The 10165-nt window shown below is 56.4% G+C and overlaps 1 protein-coding gene across 1 annotated transcript in view; it reads left to right on the forward strand.

The window, feature by feature from the left end:
- Positions 1-4252: 4252 nt before the first annotated feature.
- Positions 4253-10165, forward strand: part of MFGE8 (milk fat globule EGF and factor V/VIII domain containing) — a gene marked incomplete at both ends in the record, with an annotated part of 9174 nt that continues 3261 nt past the window's right edge. The window contains 6 exons of the mRNA XM_080351207.1: positions 4253-4325; positions 7850-7975; positions 8269-8394; positions 8880-8993; positions 9451-9630; positions 9864-10018. Of these exons, the coding sequence (XP_080207333.1) occupies positions 4253-4325; positions 7850-7975; positions 8269-8394; positions 8880-8993; positions 9451-9630; positions 9864-10018 (774 nt within the window). The remainder of the gene's footprint in view (positions 4326-7849; positions 7976-8268; positions 8395-8879; positions 8994-9450; positions 9631-9863; positions 10019-10165) is intronic.

Here is a 10165-nt window from a genome sequence, read left to right on the forward strand (position 1 = left end):
TGTCCTGGCCAGTGGTCAATGCTGATCTATAATCGGTGAGAAGCAGGCTGTTTCCCAGAGTGATTCCTCCTGTAGCAGATACAAGCGACCTTTGGAAGTGCTGCTCTTACCACTGGCTGCAGAGGAGGCGTGTGTAAGAGGCCAAGCCCGCATGCCTTCCTTTTAGATGGACAAAATAAAGGGAGACACAGCCTTCCCTCAAGCCTCTTCAGCCCTTGGTTTCCCATCTGTCAAATGAAGAAGAAGGCAACACCTTTTCTGTGGGAGATATGCATGGATAAATCCTTGAAGTCTGCAAAGCACTCCAATTCACAGAAGGGGGTTATATAAAGGTGCTTATATTAAGCACCTTACACAGACACACCAGCTCTAAGCTGGATATAATCTTGTTTACTGAGGTTACAGCAAAGGACTTGAAGTTAAACTGGCCGAGATCTCATCTGAGCTCTGACACAGTCAGTAGTGGGAATGGAGCAAAAATGGGTGTGGGAGGAGGACAATGCTGTCCTTTGCCTTCTGCCTTTTAAATCACAAAGTTTTACGTACCCTGAGGGGCACTCAGTAGTTGTACAGAGCTTTCCATGCCCTGAGGATATTCAGTAACTAGGTTTCTTCAAATAGTCCTGAAATTCCTGGTACCTAAACATTACCATCCCTAAATGTAAAGCCTGAGCTTAAAGAAACTGCTGCCTTTTTGGTGGAAATGGCAGAGAGCGTGGAAAGCTTTTTTTTTCTCTCTAGAAAACACACAGAGAAGCCCAGCCACGTGCAAGGATTGTCCTGGCCAGTGGATGTTTTCTGCAGCCATCGGAAACCAGGCACTGGCACGCCGGCCGGGGCTGCAGGTCAGAGATGCTGGCGCTGAGCGCTTGGTTATCCTGTTAGAGGGATTAGGAGCAGACTGAGGTTTAATCCTCCGCGACGGTGCTGTGAATCGCTTCTCCTTCCCACTCGGAGAGACTGACGTGTGGCAGGACAGTGGGCTTGATCCCACGGGGCAGGAAACCTTTCTAGGACCTGTGCTGTGGCCTGAACCACAACTTTTGGATGCTAGGAAGAAGCCATGCCTGCAAGGGATGGGGTTGGCTACCTCTGCCAGGTGTTTTTGGGTCCTCGATGCTGGGGTGAAGGAGGAAAACCGTGTTGTAGGGAGACTTCTGGGAGTGTTTCGGGTGGGGAATCCCTCCAGGCTGTAACAGCTGCATTTCTTTCGAGATAAACCTAAACCAGTGAACCTCTTTGTAGAACAGATAGCTGAAACAATAGGGGCTGCTACCCAGAAAAGATCCATGCAAGGGCTGAGCAGGACTTTGATGGAGTTGGGGGTATCACGGATATCTGATGGCGGGGAAAGAGGTCATGTAGGACAGAGGTGAGTGTTGGAGAGGGTATGGAGAGAAGGAACATGAAACTGTGGTGATACCTGAGCCATCACTGTGAACTCATAGGCCATGAGACACACCCTGGCCAGTTTTATGGCAGATGGGGGCTTTATGCTTGAACAAGGGGCAGGCTTTGTATTGTTTGTCTCAGTCTTTAATGGGAAAACACCTTTGTATCAGCTTGGAAATAAAGAGGATTGCACCAGAGAAACATGCAGCCCCATCACCTATTTTCCTCTTTATCACCCTAGCTGCGGGAACCAGAATATCAGCTATCTGCACAGCTCAGAAAGGGTTACAGCACAGCAAAGCCTGCCAGATCTCCGTGCAGAAGAAACCAAACCCAGTGGTAAATCCTGCTATAACAAGGCCTAAGTAGTCCCTGCAGAAGGGAGTGAAATTATGCCTGACCTTCGACCTACCCAACTCTTTCAAGTAGAGCCATCCCTTGTGAAAACTTGGCGGTTGTATGAACCCGGGTGTGGTGTTGCTGTGGGTGCTGTCTCCATTCCTCACTGCTTCCCTGACTTTGACAGGTTGCTCCTCTCTCTGCTCTGTCTCCCATATCCAGACCTTTCCTCTTCCAGCTGGGACAGCACAGGCTCTCCCCAGCCGCAATTTCTCATTGGGGCCCCCACTCTATCGCAGCTCTCCATTCAATGAGCCACTGGTGCCTCCAGGAAGCATGGCCCCCATGGAGAGCATAGCTCCGCCTGGCCTCCACCACTTGCTTTTTAATATCCTTTCCCACGTACATTCCTCGGGACATCGGCATTTGTGCCCCTGGGGAGAGAAGGAAAACATTTCGCTTTCTATTTTTAGAGAGGCTGGTGATTTTTCTGCAGCTCCCTCAGGGTCTCGCATCCTCTCTGAGACCAGTCCAGGCAGTAGCCCCTTGAGACGCCAAACACTCTTGTCCTAGTTGCTTGTGCATAGCCCTGGGTTTTTTCTCTTGCCCTGCGTTTTCCTCCTTCTGACCTTGTTTTCCTCTGAACACCACAACAGTAATTACCCTGAGGTTGAAGGGTTATTCGAAAGCAAGGACTGTGTCTTGTCTCCTCCCTCCTTTCCAGCTGCTCTTTCTTCCTATGCTGGAGTTACACTCTGCTTGGAGTTTCCTTCATTAATTGAAGGAAACCCAACCAGCAAGGGTAATGGATCTGAGTGGGAATATGTTTTCCTCATGCTTTGGTGCTCTGGCAAAGCCACCAACAGCCGAGCAAGTTGCTGGCACGCTGGGACAGCTGGACCTGCCAGCACATCCATCCCTCGGGTGTCGCTTCCAGCCTGGGTGCTCTCACGGGCACTGGTTGACCACAGCAGCTGGATGCTGGAGGTGGAAAGACCGGTCAAAGTGCATGGCGTGGCTTGGCTGTCCGGCTCGCTGCTGGCTGAGGTGGCCACATTGCCCAAGCCAAAAATGTAGCAACACTTGGGCAGAGTCAACATGTAAATATGAGCAGCAGGAGTGTCTGAGGTGGGTTAGTTAATGCTGAAATGGAGGGTTTTGCAAGAAGAGATAAAACCAGCTCCATGCTTAGGAGAAGGGCTTGGAGTGGATTTCCATTGCGGAGGCAAATGATTCAGCATTCCTATACTGTGCAGTTCCCTGTACCCTCTTGTGAAGCTTTTGCTGCTGAATGTGAATTTAGCCCAAACACGCTTTATGGTTTCTGCCTTCCAGGGCAGAGCTCCTCGTGTGGCATCAGCTCCTCTTGAGAGTACGGCTGGGCTTTTCCAGCCCTTGGAGGCTGGGCACAGCTCAAAGAAGAGCTTGTTTGTGGCTGAACCAACAAACCTGTGGCGTGATGCTTTGGGCTGAGCTGCTGCCCCCCTCAATCCCTTTCCTGTGCACACCCAACCTGGCTGCAAGCTGTTTTCCTTGATGCTGGTTAGGAGGAACTTGGGAAAAACCCCGTGCCACTTGCCCACTGGGTGCCAAGGGTGGTGTGGGGTGCTCATGTGTGCCCTGTCCTGGCAGAGGGGAAGCCCTCTCCAATTTTCACCCCAACTGGGGAGAGAAAAGGGGGTTTGTGCTGCAAAACAGCTCTTCCCTTTGCCAAGTTCTGGCAGCCCTCAGTGCATCCCAGTTCAGCTCTGCACCCCTCTGCCTGCCAGCCAGGGCTGGGGGGCACTGCCAGGCTCAGGGAGCCTCCACAGCGGTCACTCAAGGGCCGAGGTCTGGTGTGGGTTGAGCCAGCAGAGCCCCCAAACCCACCACCAGTGCACCAGGGTGGCTCTGGCTTCCAGGCCACTAATTATGCACTTTTGGCTGTCAGGCCAGTCTCCCAACCCTGTCTGCTCATCCTCCCGCCAACTGCCTGCACTCCACGGAGGCTGGGACACCCCCTTTCCTGCCTGCACCCCAGGGTGGCTGGGGCACCCCCTTTCCTGCCTGCACCCCAGGGTGGCTGGGGCACCCCCCTGCCTGCCTGCACCCCAGCGTGGCTGGGGCACCCCCCTGCCTACCTGCACCCCAGGGTGGCTGGGGCACCCCCCTACTTGCCTGCACCCCGGGTAGCTGGAGCACCCCCTTTCCTGCCTGCACCCCAGGGTGGCTGGGACACCCCCCTACCTGCCTGCACCCCCGGTAGCTGGAGCACCCCCGTTCCTTCCTGCACGCCGCTGCTGCCGGCAGATCCCCCCGCTGCCTGCACCCCCCTCAGCCCCCTCCTGCTCCCCAGCGGGGACTCTCCCGGGGGGGGCGACCCCCGGGTCACCCTCTGCCCGGCCGGTCCCCGCCCCGGGGGCGGGCGGCGGAGCACGTGGGGCCGCGCCGGGCCGGGCTGAGTCACTCCCCGCCCCGAGCCCCGCGGCGGAGCGGAGCGGAGCGGCTCGGCGCGGCTCCGCGGCGCGGCTGGGGACGCAGCATGAAGGTGCCGAGGCTGTTCCGGGGGCTGCTCGCCCTGAGCGTGGTGCTCTCGCTGCTGTGGGTCGTGGCCGGTGAGTGCTGGGGAGCCCGGGAAGCGGAGGTGCAGGGGATGCGGGGTGTAGGGGATCCGGGGTGCCAGGGAGCCCGGGGTGGTGGGGACCTGGCGTGCAGGGGATCCGGGGTGCAGGACAGCTCGGGGTGTTGGGGATCTGGGGTGCTGGGGATCCGAGGTGCAAAGAACCCAGGGTGTAGGGGATCTGTGGTGCTGGGGGTCTGGGGTGCTGGGGAACCGAGGTGCTGGGAAGCCCAAGGTGCAGGAGATGTGGCTTGCAGGAGATCCAGGCTGCAAGCGAGAGGATCTGGGGTGCAGGATGTGAGGGTCCAAGCTGCCATATGCAGGGTGCAGGGGTGGTGAGAGGGTGCACAGCCCCCAGGGCTGCCGGTGCAGGAGCTGAGGGGCTGAACAGAACGGGGCAGGGGGACTCAGGTTCACAGCCCCGTCCTTGCTTCCGAGCTGGGAATAGCTCAGCCGGGCTGCCCCGTGCTTTCAGGCTTAGATAACCATGCCTGCGATGTAAACAGCTTCCTTGGAACTGCCTGGCACAGCGCGCCTGGCTGGCCCAACTGGGGAAACCCCGGGGAAAAGCAGCTCCATAGTCACCCTGTGGGTTCTGTCTGGGGTTGGTGACCCCAAAAGGGATGAGTGAGAGCAGAGAAATGGGGAGCAAAGCCCAAGCACAGGCTCTGGGCCAGAGGACGAAGGGCAGCAGGCAGGTGTGCTGTGAAAAAAGCCAAATTTGTGCTCACTCTCCTTGTAGAGAGGTGCTCGTTTTGCCCTCCTGAGATAGGCTTGACCTGACCTCCCCCAACCCTGCTGGGTTGAGCCATCCCAGTTTTCGAAGGATGTTATTTTTGCCTTCCAGCCAGCCTGTGGGTTCATATAAGCAAACATTTCCAAAAGCGGTGGCTGATCTTTGTTGCCTTAATTCCTGACTGTCCACTCTGTGACAGCTCTGTCCCTGACCAGAGAAAAATGTGTGTGGGGAAGATGGAGATGCTGAACTACCCCAAAACCAGGCCTGAAACAGCCAAGAAACAGGAGCATCCAAAACTACTTGCCACAGTGGAAAAAGTGACCCATCTGCCTCACTGCTTGGCAGAGGGCTGGCTAGCGAGACCCTCCACGTAAGGGATTATTCCTGGGAGGGAGTCCAGTTACTTGGGATAATTAAAGTATAAAACTGGGACCCATCCAGTCCTAACCCTGGGAGGAGCCCTTGCTCCTTTGCTGCTGTGTCCTACCCCAGGGACTCCTGCGTCGGAGGCAACGCAGATGCTGGGGAGCACACGTTCCTTGGCGCTCTGTGCCCCGAGGGAGTAGCCAGCTCCTGTTGCTGAACAGAAGCAGCTCTGTTGGCGGGTCCTTAGCTGGCTGCTGGGAGAGATCCTTGGGATGGGATGGCTGGATGTACCCGAGACCTGCAGAGGGGTGTGGGGCAAAGGCATCCCTAAGTATCAGCACGAGCTCTCTCCTCCCATGCTGTAGCTCATGGCAGCGCATTGATGGAGCATGAGGTCATGCAAAACAGGCTGGGCAGCGCAGGCAGCCGCTTGAACCGCTGCCCAGGTTTTTCTGCCTCCTGAGGCTGGGCTAAGGGAGCTACAGCATCTTTTCGGAAACCTTGGCCTGTCTGCCACCAGTGTGTACCCTACAGATGTGGAGTGTCAGGAAGAGTAGGATTAACTTAGAGGAACCCTGCTATTAAAAGACTAATGAGTAGGAGCTCACTGTGTAGTAGCTTAGGCTAATGAGAGCTGTGCTGTTTGGTGTGGGTCCAGGCAGTGAGCCTGCAGCTCATTAACTTCCACGTTCTTCAGGGCATGCAGGTAGTGGGAGTTTTCCTGGGTCTCCACCTGAGTTCAGCCCTTGCTCTGACTCCTGCAGCATGGCAAAGGAGAGCCTGGCATCAAGGGATGTGCTGTCCCAACGCTGGTCTAGGTTTATGGACAGTGTTGCCATCTTGCAGCTCTGGGAGCAGAATGAATTAGGGGTGGGAGGAATTTTAGCCTGACTCTTGCAGTCTGATTCAGCACAGTTGACCTTGGTTGGCTGCCAAGTACCCAGCCAGCTGCCCCCTCACTCGCCTTCCTCAGCAGGACAAGGAGGAGAAGATAAAAAAGCCCCAGCATGGGTCCTTCCCATGGGCTGCAGTTCTTCATTAACTGCTCCAGTGTGGCTCCTTTCTGTGGGGTGCAGTCTGTCAGGAACAGACTGCTCTGGCATGGAGTCCTCCATGGGCTGCAGAGAGACAACCTGCTTCACTGTGGTCTTCTCCATGGGCTGCAGGGGAATCCCTGCTCTGGTATCTTGAGCATCTCCTTCTCCCCACTATTCTCAACCTGTGGTGTCTTCAGGGCTGTGTTTCTCACATTTTTCTCTCTCCTCTCCTCTCCCACAGCTGCTGTGCAGTGGTTTTTACTTTATCTTATGTATATTATTGCAGAGGCAGCACCAGTGTCAGTGATGGGCTCAGCTTTGGGCCGCAGTGGGTCTCTTTTGGAGTCGTCTGGGACTGGCTGTCCACAGCCTGGGGGCAGCTCCTGGTGTCTTCTAGCAGAAGCCACCACTGCAGCCCCCCAGCCCAGTACCATGGAGATGCTGGAGGTGGGTGGACAGACAAGGTGGACAGTGCAGCCCCACCAGCTGCCTGGGGACCTGCCTGGTGGGAGCCGATCAGGGAGTGCTCGGAATGAACGGAGTTCCAGCAGGCGTTGTGCAGGGATGATCACTGTGGTTCCTCCTCACATGTCTCCAGCATCTGGGAGCCACGGCATTCCTTACAAGGCTTTCCTTACAAGATATATATATATTTAATTTATTTTATGGATACTAACTTCTGTTAGCAAAACTCAGCTGTGGGACCAGCCCCATTATCTTGAATAATCCTGTCCTGATAGTGCCTGAGCAAGGCTCAGGCTGGCCAGCACCGCAAGTGATAGGACAAGAGGAAATGTCCTCAGGTTGTACCAGGAGAGGTTTAGATTGAATATTAGGAAAAAATTCTTCACAGAAAGGGTTGTCGGGCATTGGAACAGGCTGCCCAGGGCAGTGGTGGAGTCACCATCCCTGGAGGGGTTTAAAAAGCCTTTAGATGAGGTTCTTGGGGAGATGGTTTAATACTAGAGTTAGGTTAGGTTATGGTTCGACTCGATGATCTTGAGGTTGTCTTCTTCACCTGCGTCCATATTAAAGCCTTCCAACCAAAACTGAGTGGCGGAAATATTTGGTGCACCAAAGACCTGTTTTTTCCATGGCTTCAGTTTGATGCGCAGGCTCTGTTAAACTCCTTTTTTAATGTGCCAGGGCAGAACAGATCTCATGCTCCTGATCTCAGCCATTGCTGTGGAATGCCGACAGTCGTGTGCAGGATCTGGCAGCGGGTGCCACCAGCCCCCTGCCAGGGTGCTCGCTGCCCTCCCTGCAGCATCCACAGGGGAGCAGCTTCCTGACGGGATGGCTCCCTGTGCATCCATGGGGCTCTGGTCGATGTCTGCCTTAGGGATGGCTTGGAGTGACACGTGACTTTGCTTCCAGGTGACTTCTGCGACGTCAACTACTGTCAGAATGGGGGCACCTGCTTGACCGGGATTAATGAGACCCCCTTCTTCTGCATCTGCCCTGAGGGCTACGTTGGGATTGACTGCAATGAGACTGAGAAAGGTGGGGGCTGGCCCCATCGTGGGGGCTCCATGACATTTAGGAGCCTTGCAGCATGGCAGCATGCCCTTGTTGTGGCCCTGCACCAGTGGCCCTGGGGTCTGGTCCTGGGGTCCGGTCCTGGGGTCCAGCCCTGCTCGTAAGCATGTAGAACAGAGATACAAGCAGGGATGCAGTGACCTCCATCATCTGGGGGGGGGGATGTGATGTCTCTGGGGTGCAACAGTCCACAGGATGCTCTTATTCTTCACCTCCGTCCATATTAAAGCCTTTCCCCCCACTTTGCCCTTCCCCAGGCCCCTGCCACCCCAATCCTTGCCACAACAATGGCGAGTGCCAGCTGGTTCCGAACCGGGGGGACGTCTTCACTGACTACATCTGCAAGTGCCCTGCGGGATATGATGGGGTGCACTGCCAGAACAGTGAGTACAGTGAGGTGGGGGACCACAGGAGGTTGCTCTGCTGCCAAGGGCTTGGAGACCCCCTGGGCAGCGCTGGGGAGACAACTGGGGGACATTTGCAGCTGTGCTGCATTGGACACTGGACTCTGTTGGGGGCTGTGGGCTGATTTGGACCTTGCAGGGCAGAGGGAGGGACCATGGTGCAGGGTCATGGTGGTGTCTGAGCCTTGCTCTGCATCTCCAGAGGGGACGTGGTGCCTTGAGGGGACAAGGGTGCCTCGAGGCCCAGCCTGCTCTGAGCAGGCTCCCAGCCCTGCCGTGGCTGCATGTCCCAATGCACCCGTGTGGCTGCAGTCAGCAGGGACATGACTTAGGTGGCTCCTTGGATTAGAGCTTCAACCTGTGCAGGGATGCTGCCATGGTCCTCGCTTGGGGAATTCTTCTCCCTTCCTCCCACTGCACTGGCTCTGGGGTCACCTCCTGAGCACCCCCGCTGTGTGTCCTAGACAAGAACGAGTGCTCCTCCCAGCCCTGCAAAAATGGAGGCACCTGCCTGGACCTGGATGGTGACTACACCTGCAAGTGTCCTTCTCCATTCTTCGGGAAGACCTGCCATGTCCGTAAGTCCCTGGCACCAACTGTACAGCAATCCTGTTCCTCCCTGTTCCCCACTGCCCATTCCCACATCACTAGCGTGCCCAGGACAGGTCCCACAGCTGGTTAGGGGATCTGAAGGACAGCCATGGGTGACTGTGTGCCAGCTGCCCTGGATGCCAGCAAGCCTGGTCCTGATGGCAGGAGCATCCCTGGGAAGATGCCGTCTCCTCTCTAGGGGTGCCCCAGAGCAGCCTTTTCCCCCCTAGACTTCCATGCTGTGAGAAGGGGCTGATGGACAGTGAGATTTTGGCTGAAGGCTGAAGGGAGGGGAACACGAGGGACAGGCAGGTCTAGCGTTGGCCTGCATCTCCTGCCCTGTCCCCCAAACAAGAGGCAAATGACCCCCTGCTTTTGGTCCTGGTCGTTGTTTCTCTTTGGTGCTAATGTCCCCACTCTGTCCTCTCTTTCCCGCCTCCCCAGGCTGTGCCGTTCTCCTGGGCATGGAAGGAGGAGCCATCTCCGATGCCCAGCTCTCTGCATCCTCTGTCTACTATGGCTTCCTTGGCCTCCAGCGCTGGGGGCCAGAGCTTGCCCGCCTCAACAACCACGGCATCGTCAATGCCTGGACTTCCAGCAACTATGACAAGAGCCGTGGATCAGGTATCTGTGGCAGGACTGGGAGCACTGGTGTAGTGGGCAGCCTAGTAGCCACAGTTGGTCTTGCTGGGCTGCTCTGGTGGGATTTCTCTGCTTCTGGTGGCAAAGGCAGGGCTAAATTGCTGTAGCAAGGTGCCAACCAGGTGCATCTTGTGATGTGCCCAGCCAGGTTGGGCGGTGCTGGTGGGTGCAGGAGCTGTGCACCCCATCTCTCACGCTCTCCCCTCCCCACCCAGGCCAACCTGCTGCGAAGATGCGGCTGAGCGGGATCATCACACAAGGTGCTCGCCGCGTGGGCCAACCTGAGTATGTGCGTGCCTACAAAGTTGCCTACAGCCTGGATGGGCGGGAGTTCACCTTCTACAAGGACGAGAAGCAGGACGCAGACAAGGTGGGCTGCAATGCTCAGCTGTGGTGACTACGAGCTGTGTCGCAAACTGTCCCCATGTTTGGGAAAGTGCTTTTGACCTGGGTCAAAGCCACGTTGGGAACCGTCCTCGCAGCGAGACAGCGCAGATGGTTCCAGCGCCAGGCAGTA

The sequence above is a fragment of the Nesoenas mayeri genome (assembly GCF_963082525.1).
Source record: "Nesoenas mayeri genome assembly, chromosome: 11".
Classification (NCBI taxonomy): Eukaryota; Metazoa; Chordata; class Aves; order Columbiformes; family Columbidae; genus Nesoenas; species Nesoenas mayeri.